The sequence below is a fragment of the Ambystoma mexicanum genome, chromosome 6p (assembly GCF_040938575.1).
Source record: "Ambystoma mexicanum isolate Mex_15411 chromosome 6p, UKY_AmexF1_1, whole genome shotgun sequence".
NCBI lineage: Eukaryota > Metazoa > Chordata > Amphibia > Caudata > Ambystomatidae > Ambystoma > Ambystoma mexicanum.
The window spans coordinates 601,357,819-601,384,124 of record NC_090935.1 but is presented as its reverse complement, the minus strand read 5'-3'; the positions used below and the strand labels follow the sequence as shown (position 1 = coordinate 601,384,124).

General features: G+C 46.4%; 1 protein-coding gene across 1 annotated transcript in view; it reads left to right on the top strand.

Annotated features, from left to right (window-relative positions):
* The window catches only part of AGGF1 (angiogenic factor with G-patch and FHA domains 1), a 905,326-nt gene that overhangs the window by 362,737 nt on the left and 516,283 nt on the right, over positions 1-26,306 (top strand). The window contains exon 7 of the mRNA XM_069627444.1: positions 17,449-17,560. Coding sequence (XP_069483545.1) covers positions 17,449-17,560 — 112 coding nt within the window. The remainder of the gene's footprint in view (positions 1-17,448; positions 17,561-26,306) is intronic.

Genomic DNA, 26,306 nt, shown 5'->3' with positions numbered 1-26,306 from the left:
AATCGGTGGGTTCGGGGGGGGCTTACTCCCTGGCTTGCAGAATTTCTCATTCGGACAGGAAAAAGTTGTCGTACACAAACATTTCTTGACCAGTTTCTCAGGACAAATACTAAATAGCTACAGGGCTTAGCTTGGCACCACCGAGTCCCTGCTATTCTAGTGTGTCAACCAATGTGAATCTAGTGCAGTCACAGATGCACATCCACAGGCGCTCAACTAGGCAAGGGGATTGGTGATAAACTGTTGCAGGACTAGGGGCACAGTGATGCCAAGCTTCTGGTCCACTTCCTAAAAGAGTGTTGGGTGCAATTCCCAGGCGTCCCTGGAAAACAACTGATTCAGGTGTGCCTCTCAGGCACTCTAGCAAACGAGATGTTGGCAAAGACTATCTGTAGAGGCCCTCTCTTGTGGTCTCACAACCAGGATATGGACACAATCAAACTAGGTAAGTGGGTGAGGTTGGGCCCTCTACTAGCTTTGCTCTCTCCTAGTGAGCGTCTATGAGATGAGTTTGGTACAGACTAGGTGCCCTTGGTACTACTAAAGTGAATTAAGCGTCGGGTAGCGTGCTCTAAAATGAGGCTCTAGGCAGACCGGTCCCTAAAATGATCAATGAGCCGCACCTACCCTTGTTTATCCTCCAGTTTGAGCCTAGGAGGGGAGTTTGTTAGAGTGGGTGCCCCCCTTTTCCTGAGGAACACTCTGGGTCAAAACAGAACACTTACTATTAATGGTTGAGATCTGGATGCTATGACTAGTTGGGTAGTTTATCTGGAAAGCTACATCCTACAATTTGCCAGCAGGCTCGGACTGGCCTATAGGGCAATACCCGAATTGCAAACCCTAAATGCTAGTGTGGGACCGTTTTTTGGTGTCAAAGTGAGCCTGTTATTTTGGTCAAAGTGGACCAGCTTGATGAATTACTGTACAACTAGTAGTTTCAACAAGTGTTACTGAACAAATTTTGTTTAAAATGCAGTTTGAAACACCTTTTACCTGAAGCCCATGCCCTCTTTTTGAGTACTACACAGACATTCTGTCTATCACAATATGAACAGATTGTCATTAACAACTGTGGGCCACTTTTTCATTGGTGCCCAAGACAATTGATGTCCCAGTCCATCCCCCTTTGCCAGTAAAATTGTGTGATGTTGTGTTAGTGTGCAGGTCTTCCTCGGACAGTGGAAATGTGCTAGTGCCTAACCGCTGTGGGAGTGGGTCCTGGTTTGATTGGATGGATACACTGGTTTACCCTCAGTGTTTCCATCCCCCTCAAATACCGGGGGCCCTCCTTACAAGCTACATGCTGGTATTGTTGGTCTGTGTGGCTGGTGCTTCAGTTCTTACCTTACTACTTGATCCGGCAGCCAGACATGGGTACAGCAGCAGCTTGGAGGACAGGTGCACCTCTTCAATGGGACCGTTAGGCTCATGTAGGTTCTCGTCCGTAGATTCTGAAAAAGGGGAAAGTTAGATTCCTGTGGATAGAAATGCCTGTTGCTGAAGGCAGAAAATGGACAGAGGGGAGCGCAGGCCGTAGAACGGAGGTGAGTTCAGTCAGAAAAGGTGCAGACATTGAGGTGCTCTTCACGTGATCAGCGACCTAAACCAGTTCTAGATCCGAGTCACAGCACTGGAAAACTGTGGGCTTGGGAGGCAGGCAAAATGGGGAAGGCCGCGTGGGAGACCCTATGCAGGGCCATAGTTTTGGGCCAGGGAGTAACCGACCCGGTGAGGGTGCGTTGCGTATACAGGCATACTGGGTCCCCCCTCAGGCAATAACAGGCAGGCTACACCAAAGAGTGTGAACACCAAATGACTGTACCAAAAGTAATTTGTTCACGTCAGAAATTGGGAACAGATTTATTACTGACATAGAAGCAAATTTATTGCCGACAGGGTATGTTTAGGCACACTGCTGCCAGAACGAGGCAGAGCATCAACAGCGGGCATACAGACTAGGCACACATGTTTGAGACCCAGGGCCTGTGGAGTACCCTTGGATGCAGGAAGAGTGGGAGAAGGGACACGAAGGGAAGTGTTGGAGAGGGAAACGCTGAGTGGGAAGGCTGCTTAGAATGAGGAGAGATCGTGAGTGAAAGACTGTAGAGAGGAGAGGGAAGAAAGAATGGCCAGAGATGAGGGGGTTGAGTAGGAAAACATTTTCGATAAAGGGAGGGAGAAGGGCTGGTAGAGAAACTGAGAGAGAAAGGGAAACGGAGAGGAGAGAACGTGAGAAAGGGAGAAAAGCGCAGAAGCGAAAGAGAAAGAAAGGGAAAGAGACAGAGAGGAATCTAGACAGAGAGAGGAAGAGGAGCAGTGTCGGAGATGGCTGGGAGGCCGACCGACCGGTAGAAAATAGATCCGGTTTGGGGAGAAAAAACAAGCAGAGGGGAAGGTTGAAAGGCAGACAGGGAGGTGGGGGTAGGTACCTGCTTAAGAGCTGCCTCCAGCTTTTCTGCCCCCACCCACACGTTCGGCACACCATTGCAAGCAACCCAGAAAAGAGAGACACGGGTCCTCTCGCCACATGCTTGAAAGGATGTCGCTCCCCTGCCCCTCCAGAGCCCGCCCACACCCACTCTCATGATGAACACAGCAGGTGGAACTGGTTTCTGGTCTGTTCCAGGGCTCAAGAAGGCTTAGTGACAGGACGAGGAAGGGACATCTGAGGGTATAGGCAAGTGGGTAAACACTGTCCACCCCTAACCCCTTGATGGACACAAGTGGAACTGGTTTCTTGCTGTTCCCAGGCCACAAGGAGGCTTGGTGACAGTAAGGGGAAGGGAAATTGCAGGGTGTAGGACAATTGCGCAATGCAGGGACAACAGACGCTGTTACTGAGGAGGGGAAGAAGTTATGAAAGGGCCAGCCCCAGGCTGCAGATTACAAGCTGACAGCTGTTGCATGGGCTGGGAATTGGTTTTGTTTTCAGGCGAGTTGGCCAGACTAGGGAGGGAATTGAGTCCCTTTGTCTGGGCAGGAGCATGACTGGAGTTGCACAACCCCCACAATATAGTCACCTACAGCCCAGTCACATATAGTGCAAGATGAAAAATATATTTGGTAAAATGAAAAGCCACACAATACATTGGGAAAATTTAAAAATACAGAAATGCCACAGTAAACAAGTGAAAAATCTATGTGAAACACAAGTGAAGGCTGTCAGGGGTCCACACGTGGACACTGCCATTTACACATACTATTTTGAATCACGAGAGAATATAGTCTTTCACATGTTGAAGGATTACCTCGCATGTCTTTCCACCTTTAATACTATCTGCTCAAACACATTTGTGCTCAGTCATAAATACGATTCAAAGTAATGGCATTATTACATATAAACATTTCTCGCACATTACATGACCGTGGACTAAGCAAGTTTATTTCAGGTACAGAAAATAGTATACAAATAACACAAAAAGGGCATATTAGTGTTTAGAAAAGACATAAGTCTCGGTGCAAACAAACACTGTTAAAAAAATGACCACCACAAGTTTATTTAAATCTACCTCTTCATGTAAGACTTTTGAAGACGTTCTATTGGTGCAATCGTTTTAAGCATGGTTTCTTCATGTGGACATAATCCAATTTGTTTACCATGGGTTTCTATCACCAAGACTCTTAAAGTGAGATTGTGTACAAACACATTTTTTTAAATAAATCGAACACCAGCTTTGCCACTCACTCCTGTTATTTTTCTTTCTTTAACACACTTCACCGCCTTTTGTTTTCATTGTTCCACTGCCAGTTCTTGCCTATTGCCTACTCACGTTTTTATTGTGTACTGGCACAGCTAGTTAACTCATCACCTTCATTCCATTGATGCTGGAATGCAACCTTTTGGGACTATATTGCAGTCACATATTATGGAAGATCTCCAGTGTCAAAATGTTGTGAAGTCCTTCAAATCTCAAGTGAGTCCTTTGTTGAACAGTCTTTTCAATGTCTGTACAGGGCGGCAACCCAGGCTCTAGACATTTCTTCCTCTGCTGTTCGCTTAGTGGTGTATGTGCACAGGCAGCATAGTGTGTGTTGGCCTCCCATGAATGTTTGTCGGCAGCATGGCACAGAAGTGATTGCCACTTTCCAAACAGCATTTCTTCTGATTGGTCACAATTGTGATAACTCTACCACAATTTATTTTAGTTCCTCACAGCTTTTACTTTTTGACCACAAACGTGAACTCCTGCCAAACGCTGAATTGATGCTGGCTCTGTGGGAACTCTTCTCACTTGACGTTGGCAACGCTCACATGTCTGTTGGTGGCTATTATTTTGATTTGTAATCCTCCAGGATTGAAGAAATTCAATACATTTCACGAAATGCTTCTCTGCTGCAACAGAGTAAGAACATTTTGTGATCTCGACCACCACAGAGCTTAGTTTTTTAATGTGCAAGTCCTGGAAATATGTACAGTACTTGGCACTAAATCCAGAACTATTGTACTGCCCATCCCCTCCCAACTAAAGCTTTCTTCCTACGAGAGCATAATCCTATGCTGCCTGCTTTTTTTAGTCTGGCATCATGTATTGCAGAGAAGAGGCATTTTCTCTGGTATTTATAGTAGTACTTTGACATGTGTTCTAGTTCCAAAAACGTACAGATACTAGGGAGATTTTAGAAAATGTTGTACCACTGAACGTTTCCAAGCAGTGGTTGGGCAGACCATGAAAGACTGTTGTGGTGGTTTTTACATGTACCTTAAATGCTCAGGTTTTCTCCAATTAGTTTTCTGTTTAAATTCATGAATGGTTGGCCACAACTTTTACTGCGAGTTAATTTGTTGTATTTCAGCATCCTTAAAATATCACGCAGGCAGCAGTCCAACATATAGTTTGGTTCCCACTGAATCCATTAATTTGGCAATCCACTTTGTTCTTCCCCAATATGATTATAACTTCCTCCATACTTGCCATGGTGCAGTCTAGGTCCGTCTATTATCGGCAATGTGTTGAAGCTCTGCGGTAGATTCAAAAAGGGATGCATCTATTGACCGTGAAGTGATCAGTGAGATTTGGAAACCTCTCTCAGAAACTTGCAATGCTAGCTTTTAAGGTGTAGATTTTCAGTTGTAGAGCAGCTCTGAATTCGGTTACCTCTTCATTTGATAATGGCAGTTGAGGAAATGTGTAGTAGCAACAGTCTTTTATTACCTTCCGTGGCTACTCAGTAGTTAACTCTAATTCAGGCAACTGCACATATCAAAGTCCATTTTCTTTGGATTTCGCCATTAACAAAAATGTACAATATAAAACACCATAATACAAATAGACAATTCTGTACCAAAAAGTGAAATCCTAAAATATGAACTATACATACTAAAATAATTAAAACAGTTTTCCAGATATTTTAAACACCTCTTTCACTTATACATGTCTACTGTAAAAGGAATTTTATTGCAATTCATAAAAAGAGAGCGTTTCTGCGTTAGGCAGCACATAACAGATAAAATGATTCCTTAGTCTCCTGCGGTCCAGCAACATTGAACATATCAGCATAAAATGCAGTAGGTCCTCTTTTGCTCCTGAACCACAAGCACATATTTTAGTATTTCAAGCAAACTCTTATTCAGAGGACGAACATTCTTAAGATGATCAGGGGACCTTAGTTTAATTATTTCATTTACCACACAGGGCCTTTCGACGTGGGTCTACAATTGTTTTTAGATCACTCCAATTACAAATACTCCCCATGGCATTAGTGGGCTCTTAGACTTTGGCTCTGTTTTTCAGGGCCCTCTTATTTAAACCATCATTGAAGACCAGGGTTGGGTCGTAGCCACAGTTAATCAGCGCTGCACGCCTTGTATACGATGGATATTGAACATGTTATTTCCCCAACTGCATTGAAGATTTTTGGATTATCCAAACCAAAGGAAACCCTTTTTCAAAAGAATTCTAAAAGGTTTTGTTCTGCTACAATCTTTATGCTACTTACTCCTAACACAAGGCCGCAGTGCCTCACCCAGCGTACATGGTGCTAGACTGCACATACGCATCCTACATGACAACTTTGTGTGGAATTTCGGATTGCTGCGACAATTCTTCCCAATCACCATTGTTTGTCATCCTTTGCTGGTTTGTGATGTGGTCTACATTTTTCTGTTTTTTCCTTATGCCTCTATAGTAAAGTAACCAAAAACACTATTGTAAACTGTGTGTGGTACCTATGAAACATAAATAAACCTTTCAGATTAACAGTTGATGTTGATATTATTTTGCAACCAAATTTAAAAAAGGGAGACAGTGTGATCTGGTCCGATACAGCATTATTTCTGCAAGAAATGACTTATAAAATTCTGGCAGTTTCAGGCTACACTTTGATCATTAGAAAAATGTACAGTTGGACAAATCACATTAGGATATGACCCGTCAATGTATTTTGTGTACATCTACACAGAACAGTCTGGAAAGATGTTTTGGGTTTAGAATTGTAGTTCTGAATTCTAAGGGGGTGGGGTGGACATTTCCTAAAAATAACTGATTCAATAGTCATGCACAGTTAAAATGTTATGAAAGAGAACCTTATCTTGAGTGCGAAAAAGGATATAAATAACATACCTGTGCTCCTTGGGTGTGTCAAATGGTCCTGGTAGAGGAATGGCTGTCGCTGTACTGTACCCTACTGCAGGACAAGAAATGAGACCGGAGTCAAGGGCACAATTGTGGCATGATGCTACACATTACATTAGGTCTAGATCAGTAACCGCACCAAACCCGAGTAAAGCCTTAAGCAACCCACTTGGCATACCTGTGCTCCTTGGGGTGTGTTCTTTGGTCCAGATCAGATTGGCTGTCACAGCATCATCCTGTTGCAGTTTAACGAAGATGGAGAAGACCAGATGGCAAATCTTCACGCAAGAAAATGTGAAGGGGCAATACAGTTTTTCTTTTTTTCTGTCATTCACACTATTGTGTGCACAATTCTTTTTATTCCACTACTCAAAATTGCCACAACACACAACCCATTAGCAGCAATTAATAAAGGAAATGGTGACTCGGGGGTAGGACTGGCACTAGATTACTCACTGGTAGACGTCCAGCCCCTGGCTGAGAGGGGTTCACATCCCCTCTTGACCAGAACAGGGACCTGGCCTTGTCACATACCTCCCACACCTCATCTGTCTCCCTGTTCTCTCCTTGGTCACTGGCTCTCTCAGCCCCCCCCCCCAAACCACCACGGAAGGAGTCTTTTGATCCTTGAATATCTGTGAGAGACATTGGCCGAAGAGTGGCACTTCCTCTGGTAGTCAGAGTATGACTATAATATAGGCATTGTAATCACTTAGCTTAATACCCAGAGCTTGAGCATGGCTTAGGGCTACAAATTGATGTCCCCATTAACGCATCCAATCGGTACCATGTTTCCTGGTGTGGGGAAAGATTTGTCTTTTGGCAACATTGCCTCCATAGTTCTATGAACCCCCAAACATTTTGCTTTTGTGTTTTAACCGGTCTTGACTTTTTTACAGGGAAGGTGAGCCTTTAGCTTCACTCCCCTGGCCTTTAGCTAATTTGTTATAGGAAGGACTGATCAGCCCTGCAGACTATCGGTACTGGGAAACTGTTTCCCTTTTGACTTTAATTTTTTCCTTGCACACAGCATCTTACAATACAGTGCAATGGGGATACTTTGGTATCACCCTACTATTTTACACTTGAGATTTGTGGTTACTGTTATGTGTCTACAGACAAAGGCTGGTGGCAACAGATGAGCAAATTACTTACCTCTGGTAATGTTCTTTCGACTGGATGTTCCTACTACATATTCCTCATCTTTGATACTCCTAAAGCAGTCAGTTTAAGGAGGTGGGTGCTGAGATTTTCTTTTATTTATTGATGCTGCGAAAGAACAGCTTTTCCAAGTTTGGCCTTCTGACCTGACAGTCTAAGCAATATTGTTCACTGAAGGTGTGTAGAGATGACCAGGTAGCCGCTTTGCAGATATCCTGCATGGATACCCCTCTTTCAAGAGCTGAAGCAGTAGCAACTCCTCGAATTGTATGTGCCCATCATCCTTCAGGCAGGTCTTTGCCAGCTAAAGCGTAGCATTCTGAAATCCATATTAGCCATCTTAGCAGTCTGTTTTGTGTCTGCCAACCCTAATCTGTGGCCTGAGTATCCTATGAAAGTCGGCCACCCTGCCTGATTTTTGCCATTCATGAAGTGTACAAATTTAAAGCACTTCTTGGGTCTAAACGGTGCAATCTCTCCCCCTCCTAGAAGGGTGAGGTGGTGGATACAAGGTAGGCAATACTATCTTCTGTGTTAGATGGAATTCAGATACCACCTTTGGTAAACATGGACACTCTGAACACCACCTTGTCTGCAGCTCACTCACTCTGCATGCAGAGGTTATTGCGGTCAAGAAGACTGTTTGAAGAGTTAGCATTCTGAGAGGGCAAGAATGCAGAGGTTCGCAAGGCATCACCATCAGGTGTCTCAATACCAGATTTAAATCCCAAACTGGTACAATAAAAGGAACAGGGGGAGAGCATGTAGAGATATCAATCCCTTAAAAAATTGAATAACAATAGGGATCCTGAAATGCGACTTCCTCTGACGAGCGCTTGAATGTAGAAAGCGCTGCCAGGTATCCTTTTACCGTGGAGACTTGGAGCCCAAGATGGGCTAAATGATGTGAAAAAGACAAAACGGTAGTAGTTACAAGTGAAATTTTTCTCCCTGCACCAGATTTGAAATTTGTTCCAACTGCAGTGGTGCAGGGATTTTGTAGCTGGCCTTCTGGCCCACAGCAACACCTTGCGTCCTCCGGAAAATGTTGCCAGCTTTGTATCTTAACCTTTCAGAAACCCGCGTGAAGATTCAGAGTACCGATTTCTGGATGGAGACCCCCGCCCCCTCTTGTGAGGGCAGATGGCCATTTCTAGAAGGTCCGGGTACCACGTCCACCTGGCCCAATCCAGAGCAATCAAGATCATGGATTTCCCAAACTACTTCAACCTCCTGATGACATGAGGCATGACGGGGGCTGGCGGAAACGCATACTGAAGTGGAAATTCCCAGTCTACTACGAACGTGTCCACTAGAGCACTTCTTGTTAGCATTGGTTGCAAACAGATCCACTTGAGTTCCCCAAAGGGTGAAGCTCTCTAGAAGGACTCCCTGAGCTAACTCCCACTTGTGGGAGGTCGTGCTCTGCCTGCTCCGAGCATCCACCACTGTTTTCTTCTCCGACTAGAAAAACTGCCAGCAGAGAGATTGCTTTTCTTAGTGCCCAGATCCAGAGCTGGATTGCCTCTCTGCACAGAGGCAGTGACCCTACACCTCCGTTCTTGTTGAGGTTATGCATGGCCACTGCATTGTCCTTCATTATCGGGACATTTGTCCGCTGTACCCTGGGCAGGAAGGCGATAAGCAGTAGTCTGATTGCTCTCAGCTCTAAAAGGTTGATGTGAAGTCTGGACTCCGGAGACCAGTGACCGCTGATTAAAAGGTCTTTCAAATGGGCTTCCCATCCTGTAAGGGAGGCGTCTGTCCAATTGTCATCTCCGGCCATGATTGCGAAAGGTTCTCTCGGAGAAGATGTTGCCGCCTGTACTACTAAGTGGAGTCTGTGTTACGCTCACCTGGTATCCACAGGGACGCCACCCAGCCGGGTTACTCGCTGGTATGCTTCTCAGCTTTGCCCTGATGTGGTCTGCGGGGAAGGTTCTGCCTTGTGGTAGAATTAGGCGTGCTCTCTGTCCTGCCTTCTTTGCAGGGGTGCGTTGTCTTTCATGGGCGAGTGCGGTCCAGTTACTTCACTGACGCCGGCCCGTTTGATATTGTTCAGGTAGGTCTTATTGCTGTTCTTTAGTTTTGTTGCTATCTTGCATGCCTTTCTTTGTTTAAAATGTCTCTTTTTTTCTCCCTTAGGTATGCAAAGCTTCAGCGCGGCGAACTGGCTTGGTTGAGCCCCGCTGGTAAATGATGGCGCATTAAGAGCGCTATGATGCGGTAAGTAAGCGCAATGCGCTGCGCTGCAAAGTCTTGCCTTTGCTAACCTTTCTTTTCCTTCCTTGTAGGTCGCAGTGTTCTTCAGTGAGAGTGGAATGTCTGGAGTGGTGCCAGCCGATAGGCGTCCAGCCAGGTAAGCCTTTTGAGCTGTTCGTAATTTGTAAATGTCGCTACTGCTTTCTTTAATGTTGCCTCCATCTTCCTCTTTCAGGTCGTTATGTCCGGGAGGCGTGCAGATTCGAGGAAGCTGTTCTCAGTAGCTGCGAGTGTTTATAGATGAAGACTGCAGGTAAGATGCTGCTGCTAATGATGTTCCTTGTGTCTCCTTGCAGGTTCTGCTTCTCCGAGGTTCGAGGGAATAGCTGGACACGGTGAGCGTCACGCTGCAAGCTGCAAAGTAACGCGAAGCATGTTGTCTTGCTCAGGTGTGGTTTAAATAGTCCCAACAAAATAGTCCAGGTAAAGTAGTCCCTAGGCTACCACACCCAAAACATTAGACCACATAGCTTGGTTCTTAGGAACCAAGCTAGGTGGATGCCTCCATGTTGGCTGACAATACAATAAAGTAGTTCTTTATTGTATTGTAGGCTTTTGAAGAGGATGCCAGGCTCTAAAGGCCCGAGTCCTGACTCCACCTGGCCAATGGGTTTGCCAGAGGGGGTTTTGGGCGAGGGTCGTGACAGCCTGGTTCCTGGATAAAAATGTAGCGTCAATATAAGCAGCCCTGTATTTTTTTTGTCTTATTGTTGTTCACTGCTGGTGTGGAGTCAGGCTTAAGCCAGTTCTACAAAATCCTGGTCCTCAAAGCAGTGTGAAACAGCAGTACCGCTTCTTTTGGTGGTCCACTGTCTAGGATGTCCATGAGATCATCCTTCTCAACTATGGCAGCCGGCTTCCCTGATCAAGATATTCTGTTACCTTGCACATCACTAATCTATCATAAGGATCAGAGTACCCGGACACATCTGGATTTGCAAAGTCAGTTTCTGCAGAAGTTTCCAGACTACTAGCCTCTTTCAATGTCTCCAAGACTTTTCATCCTGGGCTCCTCAAAGGGTAGTTCTTCGGGTACTTTGGGGGTACCATGCTCATACCAAAAAGGTACATCTTGGTCCTCTTCGAATATAGATCCCATAGACCTGAACAATCAGGTCTTGGCAGAGGTTTAAAAGTCTTCGATGCCTTGACAAGAGGTTTGGAAACCTTCATAGGCACCAACGGTGTGGAGGGCATCTAAGTAAGAAGCAGCGTCAAGGGCATCAATGGCTTTGCGGATTTCAATGAATGCTTTGATAGGGACTTTGAAGGCCCAGGTGTCTGACCTCGATCACTCATCGAGCAAGACAAACCTGACTTCTGCCTGTGTCTCGAGGAAGACTCCTTCGACACATGTCGAGACTTTCTTCCTCGACACTATGGCACGTGAAAAACCAGAGGCTACAGGCACCCTGCCGGTCTTGTCAGACGCGGTGGGTTTAGGAGACTTTGTTATTTCAGAGGAGGCAGGGAGGGACACTAGGCGCTTTTTCAGATAACACTAACATTTTTATTCTAAAATATTCCCAGTCAGCCGGGGGCGCCGACTTACTTGGGAAAGTAACCATCCTGTCTGATGAGGAGGAAGAACACAGTGACTGGTGGCATTGCTTCTTTGACTTTTCATGGGAGGAGGATGACGAATGTATCGACCTCGACCGTGAGCGCTTTTGGTGTTTAGCGCACTTGCTTTTTCAACAGGCAAACATCCCTTGAGCCATCGGAAGACCTCCTTTTTGATGAGCTAACAAGGAGATTTTGAAGGGGGCTTACCTGCCATAAGTTTCCTCTTCCTCTCTCTCTCAAGGCCTTCAGCCATTGATTGGCAGGAACTGCAGTCATCCACTCTGTGGTCCGCTCCCAGGCTCCGCAAACAGACTTGATGTGGGTCTGTTGGGGACATTTTTGCCTCGCAATCGGAACACTGCTGGAACCCCCGTCTTAGGTGTCAACCTTCTTCAAAGAAACTCAGTTTTCGCTGAGGCGAAGAATCAGCCGAAGCTTACTAGCATGTGGGAAAACCGAACTTAGGCTATGGTTCCCACGCATGCTACGTTATTTCTAGTGTGCACATTAGTGTTTACGGCATATGGCTACTAAACATGGCTAGTGACCTAAAATGGCTAAGCCACAGGATTTTTGCTTTTTTGCCATATTGTTGTCTAGGCTTCTTCCTGCCTTGTCAGTTTAGGAAATCCCATAAAAGGTCATGCACTTGCCCGGAATAGCTGCTGCTTTCACAGGCTAGTGATGCCTTTGTGTGCGGTTCAGGAAGATGGTGGGACTATTTGTTCCCACTCCACATCCATGGTGCCTGTAAGTCCGGGTGTGGGACATGAGTGAAACCAACCATGGTGCCTGATTGGACCATTGCTGGCCGTTGAATGGTGCAGATCCTTACCATTGGTGGGCGAGTTGCTTCCAGCCAGGATTTTGGATAAGAGGACTCCTGCAGTCAATTCTTATGATCAGCTTTGGAGCAGAGAATCTTGCGTAGAAGAACAGTGGACTGAAGATCCGAAGAATACTCCTGGAAAAGCCCAGTATCCCTTCCTGTTTCTGGCCCAGTAAAGCCCTATTCGACTGCATCTGCAAAGGCACGGTGTGGTGCTTCAACCCCTGGTTTAGTGGGACCAGTCCTGCCTTGTTCTCCAGGACCCAGCTGTCTTGATCCTTCTGAAGTTTCACTGGACCACCTTGTGGACTGACCAGCTCTCCAGTGGGCTCCCTCGCTAGAACTGTCGCAATTCCACGTTTGCAGTCGGACGTTCGGTGGTCTAAATATCCTTCATGCTGAATTTCAGCCTTCCAGTTTTAAGGGATCTTGCTCTGGAAAGTCTTCTACAACTGTGGCTGGAAGGATGCCTGCCGTCGTCTGTGTGCAGTGGCCCGTCGCTGGAACTTACCTTCCCCCCCATCCTCTGAAGAGTCCTGAAGTGGTCTGTATTTCTCCATCGCCAACGGTTGTACTCGGCTCCTGCACCTGACTGGAAGAATTCTTGCACCTGCTGTTCCTGGACACCTCTTACTAGAACCAACAGTGGGAAATCCAACCTCCAGCAACCCCCAGTCGGCCCATCCAGTCCTCTGAGAAAACTGTATTTTTGTACATCCCTGTCTAAATTGAATTATTGGCACTGTGTGGACTCATTGTGGACCGCTGATCCCGCTCTCCTTAGAGTTGTCTTGACTGCTCTCCATTGCTACCTTGATTGGATTTTGGCTACCCTCTCAGTGTTCCCCTCTTCACTATAAATGGGGTGGCCTCCTAATATCTGTCCACCAGGCCAGATTCTCGATATCGATCTTAACACCTGGGTGTAGATCTTTCTATGTGAACCGATCAGCCCAGAAGGCGGTTTTCCTGCTCCAAGAGTGCAATAGGGGTTTCGTTGGGAGACCTTGAATTTTGACAAAGATGATCTTTCCCGCAGTTCAGACTGACCCTTTCTCTTTCTCCAGGAACAGATCTGTGAGTTATTCTGGTTCCTAGTGTTCCCATGTCCATTCTGTTAATTCTGTCTCGCTGGGGCACTGGGAAATCGATAGAGAAGTCTCCATGGGTGGTTCTTTTTTGATTTTTCAGGACAAAATCAGGCCAAGTGTCCTGGCTTCTCGCATTTCTAAGATCTGAGGATCTTGGGGTGGGTGGGAGATCTGAGTTTCCACCAGTCTGTAGGAGATGTTCTGGGTTTACTCTTGCTGTGCCTAGGGATGCTGTGGCCATGCCCCCATATGGTCAGACACTCTTCCCTCCCTCACCCGGACAGCTTGATTTAATTAGGCTTCTATGGTCCCTCTCTGGATTCCAGGGAATACATGGATCGTTGATGTGCGTTATTTATTTGTATAGACTCCTCCTCAGTGGGTTCATAGAGTTGCCAGATGACTTTCTGTAGATATGGATGTAGGGAGTCTGAGCTGCACAAACACATCCTTCACCACCTCACAGGTTTTATCCAATAGCCACTTGCTGGACTGATCTCTGATTTTATCGGACAACTGTTGAAGGTTTCACTGGTATCCAGTGATAGTCGTATGGGAAAAGGTTGCCAGGGGAGATTTCCCTAAATGTGCACTCCCACAAAAATCAAGCATTTACCCCAAATATTCTAGGACTGAAGTGGAACAGTAATTAATACTTGTCCTAGATGATGTGGGGAAGGCTTTTAAGGTTGCAGGGGAAGAAAATCGCCCAGCTGGTGACTTTTTAACAGGGGACATCTTCACAAGACGAAACCGATAATTTTCTTGGTCTTGTTCGCGGATGCCTCTCTTCAAATCCTCAAAGGGGATTCTCCTGTCAGGATTTAAAGCTTGGAATACCTTTTGGGCTTCCCCGGTCAATTGTTTGGCGATGTTTGCTCCAGTGATATTGGTGCCATCCTGCTGTGTCTGCCACCCTCTCACAATTGACTAAAAAAGGGGCTCTTCCCCAGTGCCGAGTTTTTGTAGAATGTCGCCTGTACCTGCGGTTGTTTCTGTCTCTCGGCAATCACTCCGTGTGACGTTGCCAGAGCTTCTTGGTGTTGTCAACAGCTGTTAATTTGCCCATCTACTCAAGCCATTAAAAGGTCCTCCATGAGTGCTGATGAGAGACTGGTTCCACGTAGAAGGGGGCTCCTTCCAGCTACTGGGTATTTAGATATCTATTCATCCTCCTCCCAGATGCAGCGTCTTCTCCACTGGTGAAGCGCGGTGCTACTCAAAGTACTTTCCAGTCTGCTGTTGCACGCTTGAGCTTGGCTTAAGTAACGAGTCTTCTCCTGGGCTTCTTGTATTTGGTCGAATAGGCTCTTCTTCGGTTGTGGGGCCAGAATGGTGTTTTCTCCGGGCAGAGGTTCGTTGTGGGATGGCTGTCTGAATCGAACAACTGCAAGGAATCTTCCATTCCTTCAGGTACTGGATCAAAGCTTAATTACTCCAGTTCCCCCTCCTATCTCCCAGACTTCTCAATTCTAGGTCTCGGTACTGTTGGTATCACAGGTGCTCTGGTCCATGTTCACCTTGGCGTAGGCCAACCTCTGTATTGGGGTCTGTAGAATCCCATTACTGACACCACATTTCACAGATCGCACAAGAATCGCTTCAAATCTCAAAGGAAGTTAAAGGGGTTTTATTAGCATTTTTGTGGACCCTAGTGACTCATCTTGTTTACCACCTCCTCTCTAGCCCATGGGTCCCTAACCCTAGTATAGTAGATATAGAAGATTGACCTCTACTGTCTGTCTACCGTGTACTAGCTGTGAAGACCTAGAGGCAGATTGCCTTCTCTGCTCAACTCCCTCAGGGACTTCCTTGCTGTCCCTATGCTATCCAGTTTATATTCTACCAGGATAAGGTATTTGTGCCATACAGACATTGTATATCTTTTGTATATTAGCAGTGATCCCTGTGGTGAAGTGAGGCAACTTCTAGTTTAAGGCCAGGTAATTACTTCAGAAATGTATGTGGATTTACACCATCTGCTTTTTTACAAACAAACACTGTGTCTATGGGGACAATTATTTTCATGCCTTCGACAAAGTTTTAGGTTTGTGCGCGCTGGTGGCACATCAACTGAGACTTCACTTCAATAGGAAATCTTGGTGGGACATCCTACTTAATTGAGTTAGCAAGTACTTTTGTTAAGGGTGATGCGCCGACCAAGTTAACACACACTTTCATGGTGGTTTGTAACTTTTTATATATTTTGACTGTAACTTTTCACAGCTGGAAAAGCCATTTGTAAAGCTGCTTAGTGGTGTGGACATGCTTATTTTGTTTGACATAGTATCGAAGAATGTATGCACTTGACAAGAAAATAGAATGAAGAGCAAAATGTACAGAATTGCTTACATTTCAAGGTCCGGCTGAGGTGCTGCATGGAGTAATGTGGTGCTCGCCAGAAAGTTGCAATGTAACCCAATTTGACATATAGCAAATTATCAATTTCAAGTTCTAATATTGGACAGTCGAAAGCATGTGCCGCATAATAGAGATTATTCTTAAAGGCATCTCAACCTTGAACATAATCTTAGTTTTTGTGTAATCAGCGGAGGACACAATGGCATCACTGTGAAATTGTGCACATTTGTAGGAATGTCAGCAGTCAGAATTATCAGACCTGCATATAGACTGTTGAAAAAAATATAGATAAAGGTGTGATAGGTAAATTATATTCAAAACAATTAATTGCAAATCAGATTACTTATAAAGTAGCAATTTTATGCGGTTAAAGAACACTTTGAAAGCAATGTATTCTAAAACAGGCTAACAAAAAAGCATTTAACAGTAAAATTAATAAATCTCAATGGATCACTGATGTAAAAAAACATGCCAGCAGAGAGCGATCAGGATAAATGCAAACAAGACAGTGAAAAATAGATTAATTGTTGAAAATGGTAGAAACTAATGTCTATGGATGTGAACATGCATTCCTACAAAAAACTAGAAGCTGCATTTGTTAATAAAAATAGTGAAAAACACTATTTTAGCGAATGTTGGAATTAGTAGTTCAACGAAACGGGTAGAAAATCATATGATAAGTAGAAAAATTGCAAACCAGAACCAGACTTAAATAAAAAAGGGAACATGGAGACAGGCTTTGTTGATATGTATTGCAAGCTAAACGGATCTCGGGTGTAATGACAATTTAAAAAAAAAAACAGTAGGTTGCCCATTCCTTTTAATAGGGCCATAGAGCAGAAAAATGTTCTGTTTCAGGATATCCTGAATCTACTTTGGCTGAGCTAGTTTCAGAGTCTTTTCAACACCGAAGTTTGTTAAAAAAGCAGCTTCTACGTTGGATGTTATGCCTGGAGGATCGTTGAAAGTTCGTGGATGGAGAAATGCAGAATTCCATGCATAAAATGGTTGAATATGATTTCTAATGAGAATAACACGTTAAGCTTGAAGGTTGACATGTGTAGACTATCCGTGTGTGACAAAGTAATTGTCATTGTATGTTTTGGCTTCATGAAATGAACAGACGTGGACTTTCCAGTAGTGCCTGCAATAGGACAATGCTATTGCGGACAATATCCAAGAGCATTATTATTTTTAGGAAATGTTGTTTGCTGAAAACAATCAATGCTCAATTTTAAAAGTATGATGCAGTTTTGTTAGACAAGTAGCATAGTTTGTTTTGCAAGCTTTAAAAAAACATGGATCGTGCTTCTCATGTAGTTCTTAAACAAGGATAGCTTCACTTTAAAAAAAATGTCCTTTGCAATGTGTTGTCCATCTGTCGGTAAGTAAAATGCAGGGGAGAGGTTCCTAAATTTGCTCTGTTTTTTGGTACATTTTCATGTCCAGTTTTTTGATGATCATGATGTTGGTACATTTTCATGTCCAGTTTTTTGATGATCATGATGTATGTGTTAAGTGAGGCAAATTTGAATAATCCTTAACATAGGTCTATACATAATCTCAGGTTTGTTTGTAATGTAGCTTTCTTTTATTGTTTTAGAAACCGAACATGTTTGGCCTCCCTGTCTCCGTGTCATTGTGATCAGATCACCAGTGCTAGAGACAGCGACTCTGTTCGTCATTACAGCAGTAAGGAGGGCTACCTTTGGCAGGTAACATATTGCATTCTTGGTATTTTGAAACTGTCTGTTTTTCTAATGTAGCAAAATATTATGCCAAGGAAAATACATATTTTAGTCCCCCTTTTTTGCCCCACTATGGAAACTGCCATTTGTCTTCAACTAAAATTAATGCTCAAATAAGGCATATTTTCATTGAATCCTCACAATGGAAAGGATGCTACATTTAATCCATGAGATCTAGAATTCAGTATGTTCAATATTCAAAATAAATTGTGCGCAAGACATTGACAGATCTAAGTGGACTGAATTAGTGTGTGCTCTTAATTGTTTCTAGCACCCATACCCACACATTCACCCTCAGCCCACCAAAGCCTTAGCTCGGTCTTGCTACTCTGGTCCAAAAGATACTATTTATATACATGGGCAGTAGCTGTACAAATGGCGATGACTATATTTTGCCTACAGGGTAGTGTTACTGTCAGAAGGGAAATATGCTATATTTACTGAATCCTAAAGTCCATATTTAGATGCCCCATTGAATTTTCCATTACAAAACTGTACACCCAAATCTTTTCTTTCCATTATTTTACATGAAAAAGGAAATTTAACGTGTTACTTCATTTTTTAGGTTGTGAAGGTACTTCCCTTTCATTTTTCATATTTCTTTATTTAGCATTTTCATAAAGCAAAAAACTGCAATAGGGTTCTCCGGAGCACCAGTCAATAATACATTACTACAGATCCTCACCAAATTAATATATTGGTGTATACAATGGTTCAAACTAGTCAATCCTTACATAATGATTACACCAAAATATAAGTAACCTTGCATACGATGTGTTATGTAAAGAGTGTTTTCTACTGGGTCAGTCACCATACTTCTACGTCCTGTCCCCTTTCCTCCATACTTTTGGGACATTCTGTCCAGTGGGACGGGACTGGAGCACTTTTGTTAAAAAAAAAAAAAAAAAACAAAGCATCAAATTGAAAAATGTGTCCTTTTTTTACGCGGGATACCGCACGTGGCCGTAACCCCGCCCTCCTGAACGCATCACCATTCAGTAAATTTCTCCGTGCGGTCGGGGCTGGGTGCACTTGCATCACCGGGAAGACATTTTGTCGTCTTTCCCGTTGTCGTTCTGCGGTCCTTTGGGATTTGTCTCTTGTTCCTCTTGCGAACGTCGCTTCACTAGGGCGTATCCCCATTCTTTCTGTTTGGAATGTCTGGGACCGGATCACCATTGAGACTTGTGTTTCTACTGCAACTCCCTTTCGGTCCGGGCACTTATGCATCGTCTTCGTCGGTGGGAGGAGGTCTTCCAGCGAGTTCTCCACTGCTTTTTCAACTCTTCATCGATGAAAAGAGACGCTCGGTAAGTTCCTTACTTTTTAGGGCACACCGGCCGGGGGGGATTCCTTCCCGGGGTCCTCCAGGTCTAGGAGGGGCTTCAAGAGCTCTGCTACCAGGGTTTCCCCTGAGGTGCCTCGCAGGCATTATAGGCATACCAGGGTTTTCTCAGAGGGATCCCGCGAGGGGCCTGCCGACACCAGATCACGTTCCGAGGTTCACCAATCAGGTGCTAATAGACAGCCCAGTTGTGCTGAGGCTTTCGGTACCGGAGTTCGCTCCGAGGTCTCCTTGTCTGGAGTTTCCCATACAGAAACCGGGGTGCGCCTTGAGGCCTCAGTTGAGGCTTTCTGTACCGAACCACGGTTCGAGGCCCCTCTCGGGGGAGCTATATAGACCGGACTCCATTCCGAGGTTCGTCTCATTGAGGCTAAGGTGTGTACCGACAGAACTGAGACCCGTTAAGGTCTTGTCTGTGAGGTATATTCCTTAACATTCCCGCGCTCGCTGTGATACCAGTTCTGTTGAGGGGGCACAGGGAGAGGTCGCTCACCAAATCTCCTCTGTTACCGGCTTTGCCGAGGTTCCTCTCTTGGAAGCTAATTCAAGGGGCCCCTTCAGGATGTCCAGTAAATATCTGAGGTCCCACAGTACCGGCTCTGCCGAGGATCCTTGTGTCAAGGCTAAAGTTTCGATTAAGTCCCCTGATCAGCCTGTGGATATACCTGCCTCATCCACACATGTGACACAGTTCTCTTCAGATGTGAACAAAATGGCGGCCCTTCCCTCGTGGATTACCGTGGCCATTTTAGATTCTTCCCTTACACCCACGCTATCCACGACGGGTGCCGGCAGCCCTTTTTTTTGTTGAACAACCGTTTCCACGGGTCAGTGCGAATCCGTTCCGCTCCCTTCTTATGACTGCCATGCTCAGATGCCACTACCGCATACCATCTTGCTTCCTGGCAGCCTACCTCATTGTTTGTGGGGGATATGCCCCTTATGAGCAGGCTCTGCCCACCCGAGTGCCTAAATCTTCGTCGGAGGATGCCTTTTTTGGGACGTTTGAGACTTATGCACTCTGACCCCATGAGGGTGTACTGTAATGCGTACCAGAGATTCCTCCGAGGGTCCCGACGGACCTGCTAGTCCAGACATTGTTCTGAAGTTCACCATCACGGTGCTAAAGTCAAGCCCAGTTCGGCTGGGTGCTGGGATTCCAGGGTTCACCCCGAGGTTTCCGTTTCTGGAGCTTGCCCCGCTGTAACCAGGTTGAAACCTGAGGTTCCTCTTGTGGAGGCTAAAGTCTATATCGACAGATCTGACAAGCCTTCTCGGAGGGTCTTGGCGGTGAGGTATTGTACTCAACCGTCCCACACTCAGGGTCGTGGTGGTACCGGTTCTGTCGAGGGGGGGGTCACAGACCACATTCCCTCTGGTACCAGCTTGTCCGAGGTTCCTCCGTTGGAGGCTAATTTTGAGACTGGTTTGAAGATGTCGACTTAAAATCCGAGACCACCCAGTACCGGCTCTGCCGAGGATCCTTGTAAGGCTAAAGTGTTACTTAAGTAGCCTGACTCTCCTGAGGAGGCAATTGCCTCAGCTACGCATGTGACGCAGTTCTCTTCAGGTGGCGACAAAATGGTTGCCCAACCTGCGTGGCCTACGGTGGCCTTTTTGGATACCTCACTTACACCTATGTTTGCAACGCCTGGTGCTGGGAGCATTCCTTTCGGCACTAGTAACCCATTCCGTCCTTCTTTTGACCGGCGTGCGTGGGCTCCGCTGCCTCATACTGTCTTGCTCCCTCCTGCTTTTGCTCCACTGATCTATGTGGACCCGGCCGGTGGTGAACCCTCCTGGCAACCATCCTCCTTGTGCTCGGGGGGGGGGGGGGGGGTGGAGGAGCAGGTCCCTTACGAGCGCTTTCTTCTTCTTCAACACCTAAGCCCTCGCGGAGGATGAGTTTTTTGGGAAGTTTCAGATGCTCATGCACTCTGACCCTATGAGGACTTATTCAAGCGTCTTTTCACTCCTGGTCCGCCCGTCCCCGGCTGCTCCTATTTCAGTTTTTCTTTTAAAACCTGAGTTGGTAGGTGTGGGGGACCAGTCTTATGTTCCCGCCTCGTTGGGATGGGCCTTAAGTGGATGAGTACGGCGATGAGCAGCCCCAATCGGTGAGAGCATTCCATGACTGGGAGGGGCTTGTGTAGCTCTGTTACCAGGGATTCCCCTGAGGTGCCTCAAGGGCCTAATAGGTGCACCAGAGTGTTCCCCAAGGGTCCCTCAAAGGACCTGCCAAAACCGGACGTGGCTCAGAGGTTCACCATTTGGGTGCTAAGATTCAGCTCAGTTCGTCTGTGGCTCTGGATACCGGGGTTTCCCTGAGGTCTCAGTTTCTGGTGCTTGTCACACTGAGCCACAGCTCGAGGCCCCTCTTGAGGGAGCTGTATGTCCCGGGTTAAAACCCAAGGTTCCTCTAAATACAGTACCGACTGAGTCGAGGGATCCTCTTGAGTCCTGTCGGTAGGGTACATTCCTCAACCGTGACACGCTCTGGGTTGTGGTAGTACTGATTCAGTCGATGGGGCAAAGAAGGTGATCAGCAACAGGCCCTCCAGTACCGGCTCTTCCAAGGTTCCTCCATTAGAGCCTAATTCTGGGTCAGTTCCTAGGTTGTCCTCTAAACATCCTAGATCTGCCAGCACCGGCTTGGCCGAGGATCCTTGTTTTAAGGCTAAGTGTTTAAGTCCCCTGACGCCCCTGAGGGGACAGTCGCTTCATTTTCTCCTATGACGCAGTTCTCTTAAGGTGTTGACTAAATGGCGGCACAACCTCCTTGGTCCACGGCGGCCATTTTGGATACCTCCCTTACACCAACTTTCATGACGACTGGGGCTGGAAACGTTACTTTTGGGGCTGAGCAGCTTTTCCATGCTATGTGGACAACAAAGACCCGTTTGTCGGTCCTGGCGACAGCTTCAGCTAAGGCCCTTTGTACACAGAGGTCAGGGTCCCAGACTCGATCATTCTTTGGGATCGGGGGTTTTAGAGTCGCTGTGCGCGCTGATCTGAAACTCCTGTTGGTAGCCCCGCCTTAAGCAGCAGCGGCAAGGTGGTTGGTTTTTCTCTCGGCCATCAGCCTTCTCTACAGAGACAGGTAATCTTCCTGCCGACAAATCACCAAATGATAGTTTTGTCGGTCACACTACACTTCGTGGGAGGAAGAATCTTGTCTCATCTGGAGGCGTGGCAAACCATCAACGAAGACTGGTGGGGTTTGTCCATCATTTAGGCGGGTTTTTGCTTGCCCTTTCCTCCTACCCCACCCTTCAAACCTCTCTTCCAACAGATCGGGATGCCCTCCCTCGGAGCGGAGGTACAGAAACTTCTATACCTCAGAGCGGTGGAACCTGTTGCCCTCATGGAGCAAGGTAGGGGCTAGTACTGCTGTCCTTTCACAGTGCTCAACCAGGCTGGCCTGCACACTATCTTCGGTCTTTCCAAGAGATTCAAGTTGATCAGGCCCTGCCAAATAAAGTTCGGAAGGGCGGTTGGCTCAGTGTGGTCTTCTTCCAGAATGCATAAATGCACATTCTGACATATGAAATATCTGCAGTTCTCCGTGGGAGCAGAACACTTCAGATTCAGGTACTCCTTTTGGTCTCGACTCAGCAAGACGCACAAGAAACTCCTCTGAGGGCCCCCGCAGCGGCCTGACCCCAGTTCTGCTGTGGCTGTGGATACCAGGGCTCGCCCTGAGGCTTCTCCATCTGGAGCTAACTGTACCGAGTCTTGGCTGGAGCCGCCTCTTGAGGTGGCTATAAGACCAGGGTTAAACCTGAGGTTCCCCTGCTTGGGGCTAAATCGGTCACCAACAGAATTGAGAGTCCCTCATCGAGGGTCCTGGCTGTAAGGAATATCCCTAAGCCCTTTGGCGTGCGCGGCCGTGGTGATACCAGGTCTGTTGATGGGGCGAAAGAAGGCGGTCACCCACCACAGACCTTCCAGTACCAGCTCTGCCGAGGATCCTCCACTAGAGGCTAATTCTGGGGAAGCCCCTGAAATGTCAAGTTAACGCCCTAGATCTGCAAGTACCGGCTCTGCCGAGGTTCCTTGTTTCAAGGCTAGGATGGCACGCAGGGTCCCTGACTCCCCTGGGGAGACTATTGCTGCACTTGCTCCTGTGATGTAGTTTGCCCCTGGTGTGTGATAATGGCGGCCCAACCTCCACGGGCCACGGCAGCCATTTGAATACCTCTCTTAAAGCGAGGTTTTACATCAACAAGCAGGGCATTGCAGACTCTCCTCTCCTTGTGGATCTTGCCATACAAATTTGGGCTGGGCCATCCAGTATATTGTTTTGCTCCTGGCTCCACACATCCCGGGTCACTTCAATGTGACCGCAGTTTAATTCAGTCTCCACCAGTCGGTATCGGTTACGAGTGTGAGATGAACAGCAATATCATCTCCAACTTTTTCCAGCAATGGGGCACGCCACAGGTGGTCCTCTTTGCAGCTTGTGGGTCAACATGAAAGCTTATGCTTTCCACTCCTTTCTATTGGTCGCTCTGTAAGCACATCGAACCGTTGCCAAAGCAGCTACGTGGGTTTTCCCCATCAGCTTTTGGTAAGCATTACTGCTTAGACCTGAGCTCCAGAGCCGTTGCTCAATTCGGCCAGGCTATTCGTTAAAAACCTTTTTCAGTAAGAAGGGTCCATCCTCTCGGATTTCCTGTGAGGAGTGCTTGGTAATCTCCCAAAAGTATGGAGGAAAGGGGACGGGACGTAGGAGTATAACAAAGGTACTGACCGTAGTGGCTATCTTACTCCTTGTCCATAGTCCCCTTTCCTCCATACGCCCGCCGTCCCCTCTAATAAGTATCCTCTAGTATTGCTTAAAAGGTCTGAGACCTGGCGATAGAAAAGGACTGAAGGGTGATGCTCTGGGCGGAGCTCAGGAGGGTAGGGTTATGGCCACGTGCGGTACCCTGCGTAATAAAGAGGAAACATTTTTCAATTTGATGCTTTTTTACAAATGTACTCTGGCCCCATCTGAGTGGGCGGAATGTTCCAAAAGTATGGAGTAAAGGGGACTATGGACTAGGAGTAAGATAGTCACTAAGGTGAGTAACTTTGTTATTTTTGTGGTCAAATTGCTCAAAGAGTTGTCCAAGTGGTGGTTTATTGTGCCCTTGCCATGGGTCTCTGGACCTTAGTCTGCAGGGAAGTGGCAAAGACAATAGAAGAGTCGTGTCTGGTGAGTGTAGGTGGGAGGGGCCAATTTGTGAAAAAACTTGAGGGATGGAGAGGAGACTATAGGAAGGGTGGAGTTTTTGATAGTATTGCATGCATGTGATGTCGGAACGGAATGATCAGGTTATAATCACTGATCAAGCAAAGGGTTTTCTCGTACTGCTTCTGTCAGTCAATTAGGTGTTACCATAACCTGAAAGACTGCAGACTGAAAAGCTTCTATCAGCTGTCATAACTGACCGAGCCCAGAGCCAACTCTATGGAATATAAATGCAAAGGACATTACTGAGAAAGATGGGAATTGTCCCCTCCCTAACAGTGCCATACATGTCTGTCCATATTCTGGCACCGGATTTATAGTGAATCAGTCTGTTGCACACAAGTCAAAAAACAAATCCACGTCTTTGAAGTTCCTGGAAGGGAACAGCAGGTTATTGTGTTGCACACAGTCTGGTAGGGTAATCCAACAGGACACCTCTGTACCCGTTGAGAACATTTTCAAGTCAAGGACAGGCAGCTATTTGGCACCTTGAGACAAAAGTTTTTGTAACTATGGCCTCCTGGTATGATGATTGTAGTGGCTGGGTACTTGAGTGTACAAACATTTGTTAAGGACATTTCTTTAATGCCTTATTTTTTGGACCCAGATAGATCGCCCTCTGACTGATCCCGACTGTCGAAAGACAGAACAGACGTTGTGAGTAAATCCACCTCCGAATGCTGCACGTCTGTAGACGAGGCATTGAATCTTTCAACCACTTTCTCTGCCGAAATCGGTAAAAAAGCCTATCCAGGTGGGACTAGCACATTTTGTAAAGAAACGGGTTAGGGAGTCTAAGAAAAAGACTTCTAAGACCCCACATAAAGAAAGGTCACAAAGGGATAGGTCCCCTCGCAAGGATAAAGCCACACATGAACACGATTCCCTGTCTTCAGCCCTAAAGAAGACACAGATGCCTCCGGAAATACATCTCACTCCTCAAGATCAAGGAGTTCCTTTACACCTTTCAGACCCTAGGTCAATTCCTAGCTCTACCCAGTGGCTTGTGAGGATATAGACAGGGTCATGAGAAGAATGACCTTCATGGCAAATTTGTATGAAAAAAACCCTAATTATTTCGCAAGTCTTCAGTCCACCCCTCCAACAGCGGCCTCTGCTTCTCCGTTCCCTGTTTTGGCCACTGTTTCCAAACCCACACCAGTCATTTATCTGTATGGCCAGGGCACTTGATACTGAAGACCTCTATGCCTCTCAAGAGGCCGCAGATCCTTATTATGGGCATGATGATGAGATTGATCCAGACGCAAACATGTATAACATGGACTCTCCTGTTAATAAGGATCCCCCCTGTAACAGACTCACCCATAAATAACCAGCCGCTACTTAATGACGTGCTTGGCAAGGCAGCTGACCATTTCCAAATAGCATCCCGGGAGACGCAACAAGAGAAAGATTTTGTGGACGATATCTTGGGAGACAAGAAGGCTGTCTCTCAATTCATTCCCCTACTGCGGTCTGTTCAGCGAAAGAATCAACCCTCGCTGGAGACACTTAATCAGACACGGGATGTTTACCCTCGTGTTGAGAAGCTCTTCAAACATGCCCCGTCCAACCCTCTTACTCCTACGTCCCGTCTCCTCCATACTTATGGACATCTCTCCGTCCTGTGGGACGCGACCGGAGCACTTTGTAAAAAACATCAACATTTTTTTCAAAAATGTGTCCCTCCTCTCTTTCCTGCGCGGGGCCCGGAACGCGGGCGTAACCCGCCCACCTTGGCTCTGCCCCGCGCATCGCCCATCAGTCCTTTTCTCCGCACGATTGGGGCCGGACACACTTGCATCCTCAGAAGTTTTTTTTCCCTCTCAGGCTCTCGCTAGCGTTCGTTTACTAGTCTGTCTTTTAAACTAGATTTTCCAGACTGTTCATCGTTTCACCGTCGCTTCGCGAGGGCGGATCCCCATCCTCTTAATGTTTGGGTCCGGAACACCGTTGGGACTCCTGTTTTTACTGTGACTCCCTTTCGGTCCGGGCTCTTCAACGTCGGTTGGAGCGGTGGGAGGAGGTGTTCGGTCGGACTCCTCCTTCGCATTTTCAGGCGTTCATTGACAAGAAGAAAAAACGCACAGTAAGTTCTTTGATTTTCAGAGCACCCCGGCCGGGGGATACCT